The sequence below is a fragment of the Aythya fuligula genome, chromosome 3, assembly GCF_009819795.1.
Source record: "Aythya fuligula isolate bAytFul2 chromosome 3, bAytFul2.pri, whole genome shotgun sequence".
In the NCBI taxonomy this organism is placed as follows: Eukaryota; Metazoa; Chordata; class Aves; order Anseriformes; family Anatidae; genus Aythya; species Aythya fuligula.
Window position 1 is genome coordinate 102838515 of NC_045561.1, and position 17420 is coordinate 102855934.

The 17420-nt window shown below is 36.8% G+C and overlaps 1 protein-coding gene across 1 annotated transcript in view; it reads right to left on the reverse strand.

Moving 5' to 3' along the window:
* MBOAT2 (membrane bound O-acyltransferase domain containing 2) overlaps positions 1-17420 on the reverse strand; it is a 97992-nt gene that overhangs the window by 12247 nt on the left and 68325 nt on the right. The window contains exons 6-10 of the mRNA XM_032185588.1: positions 12089-12143; positions 11084-11267; positions 5806-5998; positions 3007-3110; positions 2602-2666 (exon numbers count right to left, since the gene is read on the reverse strand). Coding sequence (XP_032041479.1) covers positions 2602-2666; positions 3007-3110; positions 5806-5998; positions 11084-11267; positions 12089-12143 — 601 coding nt within the window. The remainder of the gene's footprint in view (positions 1-2601; positions 2667-3006; positions 3111-5805; positions 5999-11083; positions 11268-12088; positions 12144-17420) is intronic.

Genomic DNA, 17420 nt, shown 5'->3' on the forward strand with positions numbered 1-17420 from the left:
AAGCAAACCAAGGAAACAGGGTCATCATAACAGGCTCAGAAAATCTGTTCAGATGTGGGTTGTTCAGGCTATTTGAGATTTGCTCTAGCAGTGGAAGATGCATCAACTGCTCAGCAAGGTACTGTCCTTGGCCTGGTTCTATACGTTTATTACTAGCTTGGGTGGTAGGCTAAGAAGTGTGTTTTTCACCTTGTCTTCCCTTCCTTCTTTCTGGGAGGGAAGGTGAGGTAGAGAAGATGTGCATTGTATTCTCATCGGATAAAGAACTAGAATCCAAAATGATCTTTGACAGATGTGAAATGGTTTGAAATCAGTAAGATGAAGTCCAAAGTCTAGAACCTCTAAGAACAGTGGAAGATACAAACCAGTAACTGCGTATGTACGTAACAATAGCGGAAAAGTAATGATCATAAAGATGATGAAAAACCTGAGTATCAGCTGAGCATGAATAAAGTCGATTGCTGCTGCAAACACAGATGCAATACTGATGTACTAGCAGGAGTGTTATCTAAAGAAAAGGAAGGTAATTAAGCCATTTTAATAATTCATCCTGCCTGTACCAAGTCAGGGAAAGACCTTGGAGGTCTTAGAAGTACTACATCTACTGTAAGAAGACAAGAAGTCTGGGAAGAAGCCAGAAGAGAGAAACAAGGACCGTTCAAGTTTTGCACACATAATTAGATGTTTCCTTTCAAAAGAAGAATGAACAGGCTGAGGAATTTCCCAATGAGGAAACATTATCATGATATATACATATTGCTGATGCATGCTAATGTGTAAATATCTATTTTGAAATGCATGCGTCTAACCATAATACTTCTGAACTGCTGGATTTTTCTGATATGCTCATTAAACTTTATGATCTGTAGACCAGTTAACTGTGTAACAGTCTTTATAAAAGGGTTTGTTGTTTTTTTTTTTCACACCATCGGGATTTAAAACCTGTAATTCTGATGACTTCTCTTCTGAGAGCATCAGAAAAGAAACAGAAACAATATTTCTGTTTGGCATTTCTATATTTCTTGTGAGATACATATCTAAGATTTTAGGTACTTCTCTGAATGGTAAATAAGTGAGGTATTAAAGGTTTTTATATGTTTAAAGTGATGCATGAGCTTGTCTTATTTAAACTGCTGTAGCATTGCAACTAGCAAAGTGATAGGCAATCGTATTATATATTCTGTGTCACTACTTGTAGTCCTTGTGTGTAGTCATTAAAACAATCTTTTATTCAAAATTTAACTTTAAGAAAACTTTCCACCTATCTCTCTTTCACTGTGGCAAGAATCAATACATATTTAGACTATCCTCAGAGATTCTTCTCCAATTGTTCTAAAAATATTTATTAAAGAAGATGCATTAATTTATTTTGGCACCTTATTTTAATGTCACCCTAAGAGCAACTGATTTGCCTTTTCTTCTCCTTCCAGTTCAAAGGTAACGGTAATATTTTCTACAGTAAACCATTTTTCCTTTAAAATCATTCAATGTAAGAGTTTGAAAGGTTACTGAAATATAACCTTACTAAGTTTTAATACTGATAAACTTCTATTCTATATATAAATTTTAAACTTGCTTTATTAAATTATATACTTTTGTATCTGTGGCATACAATTCTTCCTTGCTGTCCTAACAACAGATTCTAGTGCCTATGGAGCCAACTAGACTCACATGAAATTCCACTTCTGTTGTGTGTGTTTTGTTTTTTTTTTTTCCTGTTTGTTTAAATTTTATTACTAAGTCAGATAAATAATTAGGGAAGAAATTATGGAAAAAAAGAGCATTGACTACAAAGAAATTTGATGGAGGCAATTTCCTGCTGCCAGCCATCCAAGAATGAGATGAAGTCCTCTGAGTGATCCCAACATGGGGGGTCTAGGTTAAACTTGCACCTATTTTTAAAAGACTATCTATACGGAGATATAGATAATCCAGAAGAAGGGAAACAAAACCCTTGTACTGCTCTCAAGAACACTTTCTAGTTTTACTTTCTAGTTTTCTAGTTTTACTTTCTAGTTACTACAAAGAAGTGGTAGAAGTAGAATCATTTACTTCACCAGGCACTATGCCTGTTTCCCAGACAAGGGAAGAAATGCATCTGGGGGATATTCATTTATCTTTTTTTTTTGACAGTACACTGTACAGTTTGATATTGCCCATGCACCCATGGAGGTGCAGAAGGAGTGCAGAAAGTTCTCTCAGAGAATGTATGGAAGTTCCTGTATCACTGTGTGGCTAAAAATCTCAGAGCTTCCATAGGCTAGAAGCCAAAGATGTATGTTTGCCTACTGCTCTCAGCTACATGCACAGCTTTGAATGGAAACAGGAAAAAAAGAAAAGAGATTCCTCCATAGATTAATACTTTTAGGTTCCCTATAGCCAGTGCTGAAGTTAAACAGTTTCCATCACTAGCTGACAGTTTACAATAAGTGATCAAAATTCAGAGGCTTTAATACAAGTATTATGAGAAGAATGTTCTATGCAGTTGCTAAACAACTGTACTGTTTTGTGGGCTCTAGTTTTAAATGCTAAATTATCTTCAAAGAAATATTTATTTTAGAAACTTCTGTGCAGAAAAGCTTGCCTTTAAGAAATAAATACCTTTTAAGCCAAAGAGCTGTTTGGATATTCCAGTTATCAAGAAACATCTTGAAACTTGTGGAAGACTGTAAAACAAAATAAAAACAGTTATTTCAGTAATTGTGAAATGTTACAAAATATTCCAGAATTCTGGCATATAAACTGCTCAAAAATATTTTGAGATTAACTGAATAAGGAATGTACTCAACTATTTATAAGCACAAAATATTTTGGAAATCAACCGACAAGTTAAACATATTCAAAGCAGATTCTATTTTCCATTCTTCCCTAAGGGTGTGAACTTGTCATTTCTGATTTAAAACATACTCACTATCTTGATAAACAAAATGCTTAGATAAAGTTAATGAAGTTGCAATTAAATACATACATGGGCACGTATTTTGTTTAAAAGAGCAGTGAACAAACCTCTATTTGCTGGATTCTCAGATTTGATATGAGATCCCAACGTGTAACTCCATTTTTGTCGTAGCCTCTAAAGCCAAACCCTGCTGCATTATTGATTGCATCTGCTGCAGTGGGACAAAAAGAAACAAAGGAATTATAAACTGCCAGTATTACAAACATTGTGCGGTACACAGCATGTAGTTGTTCAAAATATTTGTAACATTTCAAAGGCTACACACAGATTTTTAAGTACTGAGGATCACTGCATTAGATGCTTGAACAAACAGCAAACAATCCAAGCAACATACTTGCTTTCAATTAAAAAAACTTGTACTGAAGCAAAAGAATGGGTGGTATTACTACTTGCCTCACAGTACAGATGCTTCCCTCTCTCACACAGCCTACTTAGATCTGCTTGAGCAATTTGACGGAAAAAAAAAACTCAATGAGATGCATCAAGACTACAAAACCATGGCTGGTTGTGATGACTTGAGACAGCAGCTCAACTCTCAGGTACACGGCTTCAGTGTTGGTTATGCAGCAGTAGCGATGTTTGAAGCCCAATAAACCTGCACGATTCAGTTAGGTGCACATTCACAGCACCACACGTAACCAGTGAAGGCCTAATAAAGTACACAGCAAATTTACTAAGCAGTGCACAATTTGTCAGACTTCCACTGATGACACGAGGCTGCTGTTAACATCTCACTTCTGAGTGTTTACAATGCATGTCAAAGCTCAAATACTTCCAAACAAAGCATATTTTTTCTGCAGGAAAGCAGCTACCATCATGTGGACTGTGCAGGAAAAAGCAAGGGGTCTCACCCTGAACATCACCTCTCGCTTTCAGTACTCACCTCTGGCTCAGCTTTGTCAGCTCAGGCACTAAAGCTTCCTCAGCTGAACTTCTCAAATTAGGATGGCCACTTAAACATAAACTGAGTCCTTCCCAAATATTGCCTCTGCTGAGCCAGGCATTGGGTGCATGCACCCAAACACCATAACCCTTTTAAAATTACATCTAGCAAGGCAAGAAAAAATCCTCAACTTTTATTACTATATTAAAAAGAATTTACTTTATACAATAGTGATACATAAGTGAAATTCATCAATTCATTTTCCTTTCTTCTCAACAGCTTTTTCAAGGTACTAATCCAACATACTCAGAAAATCAAAGATGTGATTGATCCAAACACTCTAACAGTTCTTTTCCTGAGGCTGAGTTTCTCCAACTATTCACAGGTCTTGAAGAGGGCTTTGTGATGGTTGATTTAATACAGGGTAATTTATAATATTTTTTCCCCTCATCAACAATTTTAAAAGATATCTATCTGGCTGTCACCTGCAAAGATTAGACAACAATTTTACGCTGTTAGCTGAATACATGAACTCCACAATCCCTTGCTGGCTAGAGCACAAAGACTACAGCTAGAATGCTCATTTTATTAGCTAGCATTTAGTAAGTATCATTTTATTAACGGATATTTTTTCTTTAGTGCAAAAAATAGTGATGTGCAACTTAAAAGTGTAACATCCAGTAAAAACGTTAAGGGCTCTGCACATTCAACTCGCACCATTAGAAGTTTAGATGAAGGAGAAAGCTGAAAAAAGTTACTTTGCAAACCAAAAGTACAGAATTCATATGGTATATTTTTGTCAGTATTTTACCAAAAGAATGCTAACATTACTCTGCTAGCAAACAGAAGTAGAAATCTATCTGAAGAATGACAGGGGGGAAAAGAAGAAAATTATTCAATTTTCAGCTGACTCCTGCTTTTGACAGACGATGGTATTGGTGCATAAGAGCATAATATTCAAAAATATTTCATTCCACAACAAGCCCCAGAATTACTATATCCAGACGCGCTGAAAGCACTTCATTCATTGACCGGGAATGAAACCAGCAGCTGTAAATGAGTCACGCTGCTCTGCTACACTGAGGCTTTCTTTATTGCATTGTTTCCCACAGATTTTCTCTCCTAGGACTTATGAAACAAATATGTAAAACTGAAGAGGAGGAGGAAACCAACGAAATCTGTTTTGTGAGACACATCCAATATGCCAGCTTATATAAATACAGCATTCAGTTTTCCTGTTTTGTTGTTGTTGCTGTTATTTGTTTTGTTTTTCTTTTATTTTAAATAACATATGAAAAGCAAAACATAGTTTAAACTGTATCATCTATTCAGTGTCTTAGATGGGTGACTATGGGTGCCCTGTCATTTGTCAAGTAGAATTTTTCGCAAGCAAAGACTAAAAATGAAGTGTCATCCATCAAATTCTGGAAACACCACTGCCAACACTATCTACTATTAACAACACTATTACACATCTGAATTTCAATATACTCGTTTTCCCTTCATGCTTGAAAAAAAAAAAACATCAAGCAAATTACTGCTAACGAACCAGAGAAAGAGGCTTAGAATAAGGCAAAGAATCAAAACAAAATACAAAACAAAACACAAAAGCACCCCCAGGGACTGTACATCAAACTAGTTCCATAATTTTTAAAAGGCAAAAAAGACATTGCTCATTAAAACACTGCCACTCTCCAAAAACCCTCACGTTTCACTCAGATTTGTTCAGTAGACCACGATCTCATTTGCAATACTGTCACAACATTGTGCTTAGTTTTATGATAGGTTTTGTTTCACAAAGAAAAGACACTGTTCAATATATTTGACAATCCCTTGTAATACTTAAATATAATAATGTTTGCCTAAGGCCTCAAGAGGGCACTGTCACTTCTTAATACATAGCGTGCAGCATCTCAAATGAAACTCAATGCATATAGCTGTGGGTGTTTTTTTCTGTACTTACCTAAAGTCCATGCAAAATAATATTTGGGTCTGGCAGCCATAAGAGACACGTATAGGTAGAAAAACCTTACAGGCCATGATGCTGTAGCTTGGAAGTTCTCATCAATGTTGTATTCCACAGGCAAAGTTTTGGTAATAGTCATGTGAAAGAGTAAGGAGAGTCCACAGACTAAGAGTTTCTGTGCCACAGCTATCTGAAAAGTTTAAGATAAGAGACTTTGTAAGCTTCGGGTTTTGTTAGTCTTATGGAAACAAGGGCAAGTTATAATTCTCCTTCCCTAACCAAATGTATATATACAACAATTTTTCAGTAACGTTTACTACCAAATTTAAAACAGTTGGTAACATTTCATAGAGATTCATGAAATATCCTTATCTTGATGACACTGTGAACACCACATCACCTGGCAAACTCAGAAAATCAAATTCAACTACACCGAGTCACTAGAAGACGCTTTCAATACTGAGAAGATCTTTTGCAACTCCAGTTTCTCTTCCATCGTGAAATTACCTAACCAAGTAAGATGCTAAGACATCGCAACACAAAGAACACAATCTAGCACAGAATGAGATGAGTACAATTCTTGCAGGGATCCCAGAAATAATGGCAAAATTTTAGTGCATTTTTGGTAATCTTTGGCGTAATACAGGTGTTCAACTGCTGCCCACCTCCATATATCAATCATCTCTGTTGGGTTACTACAATATCTAAATTCTAAACCAGTAAAATAAAGAAATAATTTATGAATTTACAACCAAAATGCCTCAGTACTATAAAGATTTCGTTTCCCAACTAGAATGATCAAGCTATATGCTCACAGACACATTAAAAATAAGTTCTTCAGCTAGAATCTGGACTCAAACTGCCCCAAAATTCAGTTTTGCTATAACCACCACAGTAAACTGTATGCTATTTTTAGGAACCCAGCATTTCTAAGTTTCTGTTATAAGATGCACAGAGCACTAATGCATGACGTTCACTGCTTTGAGTAGTTGCTATCATCCATATTCCAAGGCTGGATAGCATGGGCTGTGCAAATTCCTGTAGGAACACACTAACCAAGCACCTCCAGATGAGATGGTAACTGCTGACTTCAGAGACTGCATGCATTTCACACAGATCATCAGAGAGGATTAGAAAACCCAGCCAGTTAAACAAACCAGCTGGATAATTCAGGAGGCAACCACCTATCAACAACTAAAGCTGGGGTTTTGTTATTTTTTTCTACTTGTATTCTAATTATCTTCTTTTCAATACTTTATTACAAGAGTTCAAAGTAGAGGGCATTAGCTTTCTAAACGTGTTCCTTTGTTTTTCCAGCAGCTATTAATCCATCTCCTTCTTTGCAAGAGCAAAGAGAAAGTTCAGTTGGCAAAACTTCTTGACTTCAGTTTATGTAGAACCAAATGTTACTCAGTTATTACTAACACTAATCGATCTTTGATTTTGGTAGGCAATATCTAATAGATAAAAAGCTGGCTATTTATAAATACAAAAAGTATCGATCCTAAACAACGAAGACAAGTTGCAAAGACTTAATTCAATAAAATTTTCAATGAAATTCATCTTAAGAAAAAACAAGGAGCTCACACAGCTGTACTTTTACAAAATAAACTCTGCAGTTTTCAGTCTGTAGTTGCAGAACTCTACGTACTATAGGAGGGTGTTTTTATTTAAATGATGTATTTCTACTTTTTTTTTTTTTTTTAGCTGCAACATTTAACTACAGGGACAAGTATAATAATATCCAGACACAACATGATATATTATTTAATTTTGTTGTTGTTGTTTTGGGGTTTTAAATACTACTTCAACTCTATAATTTTTTAAGTCCCAGAACCCCAATCAAGCATGCTGACACCACTCAGAGGGATCAGTATAGGTGTATTAAAGTTCTTAGCAAACAAGGATGGAGATAAGCTCCTGACCCTACAAAGCCTGGGAGCTGCAGTTTCAGGACTGGTTTAAGCAGAGTTTCTGAAGAGCAATCCAAGCACAGGCTGCAATGCAAAGCAGCAGTCCTTTCTTTTTTCCTCACCTTGGCTGCAAGTTTTTCCTTCAAATGGGGTGAAATACCAACACCAGGTTTTGACTTTTTTTTTTTTTTGATAAGCTAGCTTTAGCTGGGATCAAGTGATGTGAATCAGATCACCAAGCCATGGAATGCACATTAGCATTTATATGATACGCAAATGACTTGGAAGCCCCAAGTTAATACTTGGGTTGGCCTCGATGGATTATAAAATCACAGCCTGAGACTTGTTTAGCATACTCAAGTTGTGAATAAATTTACACAGAAACAGAAGGCCTCACCTGACACCACAGTAATCTATTGTTCAATTGCCCATATAAATGCATTTGGTAAAGCATCGATTCACGTCATTTTACTTAATCAACTAGGCTATTGCTATAAACCTCTTTGCCAATGCATAAATGGGTAATAACTGGCTTTCATGTTCCTGGGAGGATTGTTCAGTTTTTACAGGGATGAAGCAACTAATTAAAAAAAGTTTGAAGTTCATTTCACTCACTCTTCAAAGTTTTCAGTGCATCAAGTTGAAAAGTAAAATGTGTTTATTGCAAAATAACTCAAAAACTGCACTCCAAAACAATTGTTCCATTAATGACTTAAGAGAACATCAGCTGCAGGATATCTTTCGCCTCATGTGAAGTAGAATATACAATTATTTTAAAACAAAAAGGTAGAAGGGCCTGACTCATTTAGTTTTGATGAATAAAAATTGAGCATACCTGTATAAAAATATCAAATATGGTTAGCACTGGGAAGGGAAAAAGATATTTAAGGTAGAAAACAGTGCCAGGAGAAAAACAAATGTGCATAAATCAGATGGCAACGCAAGCAGGTTGAAAGCTGGATTCCTAATCAGTGAAAGGAGTTTGGGAACAGCTTTCTAATTGAGGCCATAAACACTCACTGAGCTCCAGATTATATAAATATATCACTGTATGAAGAATGTAATGTATATAAAATACATATAAAAAGTAGAAAAGGATCTTCTAAGTTTATGTGAATATTTTTTGTTGTTGTTCTTGGCTGATAAACAATAAGGAGCTCAATATCATATTGAAGTATGTTAAAGCGTATCGTTTTGTGGAGGATAGCACCTCAATTAAAAATTACAGGTAATTAAGCAAGAACTTTATAACTCGTAGGAAGAGTCTGCATAATATGCAAGAAAGCAGATATCTGCTGACAGGCATCTTGAATTTTAAGGGTAGCCATAATAAAAAGAAACTTACAAAGACAGATATTAATTTCTGAGAGTTGACACCACTTTGAGCACCAACAATTGATAGCTTGCAAAAAGGCACAATAGGAGGGATATAAGAAATGAGTTTTAATATGTTGACTTGATTCATTTAACATGCAATGAGCACAGCAAATATACTAAACCAAGTTAATATCATGCAGTCAGCACACAGTATAGAGGAGGAGGCTGGCATGAACTACTTTTGTTATATAAATGACAATTAACAAGAAATGAAACTTATATTATTACACTCAACTCAGATGAAGGATTTTTTTTTCCATTTACTACATTAACATTTGCTGATCCCCTTTATATTTCATTTTCTGAGTTACCTAACAATTTATTCTTCTTGAAATAATTAAGTAACAAGGAACACATTTAAATTATTAACATGAAGTTAATGGGCTGTAAGCATTCGTCTAGAACAAAACAATGAGTACTTTAATTGATGCAGCAAATGCAGTAAACAAATTATATCATCCATATTTCTCCAAAAGCACACAATACTCGCTGGTGTTATAAAACGCAGCCAGATTTCTCTAACACCAGTCAGGAGATGAAGTATCAACAGCATAGACAGCTTCTCTTTATGTTTATGTCAAAGGCTAATGCAGCATAAATCGCAAAAAATGTCAAGCACTTTAAGAGCAATACATTTTAAAGAAAACTGCTTACCTGAAAGAAGAACATGTTACAGGTTCATGCTTTTATTTTTATTGACTTTGTTCAAATCACTAGCAAGATTATGTGGTAAAAAGCTATGAAGACCTACCAAGCACTCAGTAGACGAATGTCCAGAAGTAGTGATATTGACAGGTTTGGTTAGTTCCATTGTTTTGCAATAAATTTACTACACAATATTTTTCTCCAGAAATAGGATTTTAGTACATACGATGGGATGCATCTGTCTATTGAGCCAAGAGGATGTTAAAAACAAGTGTGCAACTTTGCCGACACAACGTATCAATGCAGTCTATGGACAGACCGTGAGGTGCCCATCTAGGCAGAGAAGTCTCGTTTGTTCTCCTCCCTTCTTGATGACTTGCTCAACAGCACGTTTTTATGACCTTAGGTACTTTGTCAACATGTGGAACAGCTTCAAATATTATCATCCTCCAACCACTAGTTTACATTCCTGTGGTGCGAGTTACTACAACCACACGAGGCTCATAGAAGAGAATGTGGAAAAATCATCACCCACATGCAAAGGATGGAAGTGGATAGAGATCCACTTAATTCTTTGGATTAAAATGGAAAAGTAACAACCTTTGGGAGCTTTTGATTTTAACTCTGATCAACTGGACTTTCTTCTGTACAGATGTGTTCTCTTCTCCAACAAAAGAACAAAGAGAAAATAAAGAGACTGTATGGATGACTAGCCATACTGTTACTTTTTTCTTTTTATTTGAAAGTGTAGTAAAAGATGGACTATCCATTACAGTATACAGTTTCAGACAAGTTTGTAAACTCTCCATAGCATTATTGCTAGTCCATCTCTTACTATACCTTCAGATAAAAGAAAAAAAATATATCCATCCTTAGTACCTCTCTAGACATGTAAAACCAAAAAAGAACTATTTTGATGAGTATTTTTCAACTTAATGCATATGAATGTTTTCTACTTGCTGCATGCAGAAATGAAAAACAGCAGAATTCAAGAATTTTCATGGAACTTTGCTGGAACTGTTAAGATGTGCAGTTTGTACACGGTATATGCTTTGAAGAAAAGATGCATTAACTGCTTCATCAAAAGATGGCTTTTTACCATATAAGCTTGGTAGGAAGCACCAATTTCATTTGCTTTTGTCCACAAGATCCAGACTGGAAACCATGGAGAAAACCTGCCTTAAAGAATAAGTATTTAACTTCTGGAACAGAGAACTGTACTGTTGCTGAATGAACTCCAGATACAGCTTGGAAGTTATGCCTGTAAATGAACAGTGCAAATCAAGCTTTTCATGCAATGATTACATCAGCATCGGCACTGCAAGAGTCATACATCTTACATTTGGAGAAGGATCCGTTTGTTCATATTTTGTATCTTCCTTCCCATTTGCTTCAGACTGTTGCAGTTGGTATGATCTGCCTTCAATGAAATTAATATAGTCTTTGTAAGAGCATAACGGGCCTGCCAGGATACCCATGAAATTACAGTTGTAACTTAAATACTCCAGTAGACTTGGCATGCGTCTGCAATTCAAAGACAAGCAGCTCGTGAGATGGCATGTGTGTTTCCACAGAATTTCCACAGTAGGAGAAGTCATACTGCACGTCATTGCTCACTTTAATTGCAACAAGAACCAAACGCAGAAAAGCACTTCATGTGTATTTTGCAATCACAACTTAAATCATTCTAAACACAGCATTGCTTTCCAATCTCTACTGAGCATTTTCAGACTGATGTCTTTAACTCTGGTGACTTTCTCCTTGCTCTGAGGAGGTATGTGACTAAAGTTGAGACTGGGCAAGGAGAAGAAAGGTGTTTCCCTAAGTGTTCAATTGTTTCTGTTTTCTTTTTTCCCCTCAATAACTGCATCAGTAAACAAAGGTGTGTGTTAACTGGCGATAAATTAAGTTAAGCAAAACTCCTCAAGGCAAGACTTTTGCCCAGGACAACATTATTTTCAAGCCTCCTGAATAAAGAAAGGAAAAAATGTAAGTTAAATGCTGAAAAACAGAAATTAGACAAGTATGTTCCTTCACCAACTACTTTATATGTGTACTAAGTGTTAACTAGTCTCCTATCTGATCTGGCATTAATTTGCATATAATGCATAGAACTTTGGTTTTATACTTAAGAAAAACATTCCATTTCAAGTGGTATTTTCTAGGAGAATAAATGCATGTAATTAAGTTATAAATATACAAAGCATGGACCTGTTTTAGATGAGTTTATAAACTCTCCATCTTGAACATGAACTGCAGCAATTTCACAAAGCATCAATAAAGCACACAAGCCACTGGCTTCTCCCCACCCCTAAAACTAAACTCTCAGATCACTGAAAGCCTACCTTACAGCCAAGCATCTTTGTGACGGTGTCAAATCTTCATTTTTTCGAAACATTCCTAGGGAAGAGCACAGGGAAAAGGAAAAATGAAGAAAAGCCAGAATACCACAAATTAATTAGCAGAGTCTTTAATCAGTAGAGCAATCCTCATGCTACAGTGTGATTATTTTTTTTTATGTCCTCAAGTAGTTTCAGATATATTATAAAACATAATATTTTTGCTGGAAGTTTTGAAAAATACAGTTCCCTTACATTTTTAAGATTTCAAAATGTACAGGTTTCAAAACCTTTTACTACCAGTCAGGGAAGTCAAACTCCAAACCCCATTAACCCCGCAGTGGGACACCTCACTAGTCACACACCTTTGAAGTGTATATGAACACAGTCCAAGACAGATTTATGTTACCCAAAGCACGATGCAGACCTAAAAACCACCATCGTGCTGCAAGTAAAGTTTATAAACAAGGTCCAGTGAAGCAGACACGACAGTAAAGGGTGCCTGAGTCTTCTCCATGAGCCTTAACCCCTGCCAGCAGAAGGGGGCAGGCCAAGCCCAAGCAGAGCAGCAAGGCCTAAGTCACATTCCTGTCATACCTGGCCCTTTGTGAAATGCTGGTGGCCTACTCCTGAAAAACTAGTTTCTGAATTCGTGCTGCTGTAAAAGAGAAAGGTCAACAATATAACCTTCAACACTAAATAATTATAAAATACATTAATCCGAGGGCAGGGCGCAGAACAAGCTGAGCTTCCTTCCAACAGGCCTGGATGCTTCAGCTCCTCCTGCAAGCTCGCCTCCAGCCCAGCCCCTTGTGGGGGCATCCATTCTGTGCTGTTCACATCTGCAGGCTTCCTTTGTGGCTGCAGACACTCCAAAAGTTATTTTCTAAAGCATCGCTTCCTAAGGGAAATTAAGCTTGTGGAATCCCACTTCAATTATCTTCCTCTCTAGCAGGTTCCTAAACCCAAAAGCGAATTTCCAATCAAGTGTAATGAAAGAGTAGAGGTAATATAGATATGAAATTCTAATGTGTTTTATAAAAATAGGTGATTATATAGATAATATAGAAGGAAAACATCCTCCTCCGCTCACAGAAAGATTACCTTCAAGGCCTGCCCCTTGATGCCAGTAAATCCAAAGTCTTTGTATTTGATGTAAGCTTATATAAGGAAAGTCTTAACTGGAGTCTTTCTCTATATATATATTAAAAAACTATATATATATACGTATATATATATATATATGTAGGATATCAAAATCAGTAAAGTAAAGAGACAGTAAAGAGACAAGAAAAAGAGGGGGAAATCAGAACTTGCTTATACTATGGCTCATGGCAATACTTTTTACCTAAAAAGAAGGTACCTGCTGTCTTCATGTGACTCTAGGAACTGTGACCTGTAGACACTTAGGACTTAAAAACTTCACTCTTAGTCTTCAAAGCTGAGATAATAGAGGGGGCTTAGCAGACTGGCATCTCCTACAACCTGAAAAAGTGCCTTCTTCACTCCTGATCCTCCCCATTCATTCATACTCAAGGGAAAAAAAATAAATTTTAGCACAATCCTTAATTCCACACAGGCACTTTCTCTTCCCCACAATTACAGTGTCACATCTGCTCCTTAATACTACAGCAAAGATTTCTATGCTGATAAAGTGCACTGAACAAAACACGTGGGAGAAGCTTCTTGGAAGGTCCTTTAACCTTTAAGGCTGTAGCATTACAGGTCTCAGGTACTAAATCCTGGAATTTAGCACAATCTAAAAGAGAAATTCAACACAGAGACTCACATAAGATGTGGATCACACGACACGAACCATATAGGAAAGAACTTTGCAACCCCTTAAAAAACAGCCCAGAGCAGGATCCTCCCTGGCGGTTGTATCCTACTTGGATACCTTCTTCTCTGAGTCAGAAGGAGGAAGCAGTGACCACATGTGTCCAAATTAACTTTCCCAAAGCCAGACGAATCACTAAAACAAGGTAATTAGCCAAACCTGTCTCAAACCTGTACAGTGTACAAGTAAGCCTCCTTGTAGTTCTCACCTCCCTGTCTCACTAACATTTCACTCCATCCATCAGCTTCGTGGAGGTCAGTGGCTTTCCCCATAAGCTTTTTTTGATGTCTTTTCAGTGCCTGTGTCACACTCTCGAAAGCTTTCAGGAAGCTGCTGTTAACACTTATTAATGGACAGAAAAGGGCAGAAGGTGCTTTTAAAATCATACAACAGCCCAGGCTGGAAGGGACCTTGAAAGCCCATCAATCCCAACCTTATCTAACACGAGATAAATGCATACAAGTCCATTCAATATTTCCAAGGCAGGGTATCTGCCCACGGGGTCAGAGGCCTCAAATCATAGCTGTTCCCACACACAAGAGATAAAGAAACCCCGTTTCATCAGCACGCCACTGCCAGGGAATTCATGAAGTTTTCTAACTTTTCTCTGGGGTTTGTGAGAAATATTTTCTCCTGTCCTAAAGCAGCAAACTACTGCGATGGCTGCGTCTTTCAGTTGCTACCAAAGCACACAGTGGGGATGAGAGAATACAGGTTTTATCGAACATCTGTTAGAGAGGTGAAATGATTTGGCCACTCAGCAACTATAACTCAGTTTTCTCATCTGTAAAGTAAGAAACAAGCCCACATTCCTTCCTTGCTGAAAGAATTTTGTAAATCACCCCTAGCAAAATTTATCCCCATTGGTCTAAATCATGAGGAAGCTGCACCTGTTCATTCCTCCTCAGGAGATCACATCCTAAAGGTAGCAAAATCAACATCTTTAGGTACATGCCAACATCCTTCCCTCCCTATAGGCTTTATTAAAGCCTGTTTTGACTACCACCATGCATCCTCAGAATTACAACGTTATCTCCACATCCTGGTATTACCTCAGCTTTGTAGTTAAGCTGCTTGAATATATCTACCTTTACATTTACATGGAAATCTGGCTATTCAGTAACTCATTAATAATGCTTAAACATGAGATTATATTACAGTAATAATACTTAAATGTGGAGATCCTATCACAAGCCCCGTCGTAACTCCAACAAATTTTAATTTGAGGTTCTGAAATGGATCACCAGCGGAGCTCAGATGCTTGCTGCTACCGAAACATTTTAAGAACTGAAGAAGACCCAGACATTCAGTACCAGTTTTAGTTGTTACTAGCACATTGGAAGCAAACAGACAAAGATGCCAGCTGAGTAAAATTGCACAGAAAGTACAAAAAAAAAGAAAGAAAAATCAGAAATTTTGAAATCCAGAAAGCCACACCAGTGAACATAGGCTGAAAACAACACTTAAAGACTTAGGGATGGAGAAATACAATATAATCCTTTAAAAACTAACGATGTGTACAGTAGCGAATGTGATTTGGTAAAATGGCCAATGTTGTCACAAACACAAGAGAGAACACTTTAAAAAAAAAAAAAAGCCTTACAAAAATACAGATACTGCAGTTTGGATAGGACTACTCATTACCTGCCAACCAAGAAGAAATTTGCCCTTTTTTCTTTTCAATTATATTGCTTAAAAACATCCCAAGTGTATGGCGTGCTGCTACGACTGGGTGAAGCTGGTAACAACAGACAATCAAGATAACTGCGACTAACATGGGGTTTGCACATCTCCAACTTTAGGCTTCTTTCTTTTTCCTTATCTGTTTTTTCCCCATTTTTCCATGTGTTTTCTCTATCCATTAAAAATATCTTCCTCCCAGGGGCCATATGGGGCAGAGACTCTGCTTTCATAATTTTCTGGGGAAAGTAGCTCTAATGGCCAATTTGGAAATCTTACAGCACTATAATAGTGCAATAGTAATACGAGCACAAAACAATCCAGCCATTGTCCTCATATGCTGCTGTTGAAGTGAAGTAAATGTGGGGAGATCAAAAAAAATATTGGTGTACGACTAGCGTATAACTAAATCTTGCCAAATCATGATTCAAAGGAAAAGGCAAAAGCTAAAAACAAAGCAAACACACAAAACCCAGCCCTTTAGAGTACACTGAATATGCAACTCATCTCCTTCTAGCTCTCACAGTGAATGCAGTGCCTTACCAGATCAGCATCAATGTCTATTCTCTTGCTTTTAAAAATAGAGGGCGCCAGATACATCATCATAATGAGAAAAAAAGCAAGCAGTCTTCCAGGAACAGCACATTTAAGCACTACAAAGCTGAAAACTAATACATGAGGGATGGCAGAAGGGTGCATACAGGACAGGAAAGTTTGTTTTTTTTTTGTGGTCAGAAAGGATACGAGAGATAAGCCTTCAGGAACAAAGAAAAAGCTGACAGAAGAGTGTTATGGTTCTGGTCTCCTACCTGTGTCTGAATACATTTTTCTGACAAATGCAACATGGAAATATGAAGAAATAATTTGGAAGAATTACACTTCTTTCTTAGTAGATGAGTATTACGTTTAAGAAGTTACTACTTTTCCTGTTTATGTCTTATGTATTATTTAATTTAAGTTAGAGAAAAGAAGTAAGAATGAGGTTGGAAGAAGCTGTAACCATTTTGCCCCTTTTAAATAGCAAATATCAAGTCTAATGTTCCCTGTTTTTGCTGACTGAATCTCTTGGTGATTTAAAAATAAGTACGTCGTGAGCTCCAGAACTTCCTTGGGTTATGAATATAACTGATGAAGAGACTCTTTGTTAAAGATTCATTAAGCACGAGAGTTAAAAACAAGCTGTCAAAGTCCATACAGATTAGTGAGATTAGATTTTGATACGGGTCCTTCCTGTAAAGATCCCCCAGCTCATACAGAATTGCAGAAAATGAGCGAGGCTCATGTGCGGGTGAGTGCATTATAAGCAAACGAGGGAGAACTCAGTATGTAACTCATCACAAATTGCAGGCATTAAGCAGTCACAGTAACTTTCTTCTCTTCTGCTCAACTTTTCTTACTTTATAATTGCAAAAGCTTCTCTGCTTGACACCATCTTCCAGCTAGGAATTTTGCATGCACATTTTTAGCCTTTCTAAACCAGCTGCAGACTATCGTCGTGCTTCTGGAACATCTGCAATGCACCCTTCCTTCTCAAAAATATGCCAGTTTTAAATTTGGTGGAAAAAGGTACTTCAGACAGAATCTGAAGTACAAAGAGTTCCCTTTTCCCCCCAAACTCTGTCATTAGCCTAACAAATCTGTATCTTATATCTATATTAATACACAAATCTAGATCTTGCCATACAGAATGAATATGGACACAAGCAGTCTCCAAATCATGTAAATATTTCTGCCTTTAAAGTGTGCATGTGTGATGCCAAAAATAATCTGCAAGAACTTAACATACTGACTGTTCATTTTTGGCAGTGCTCGTTTAAGCAG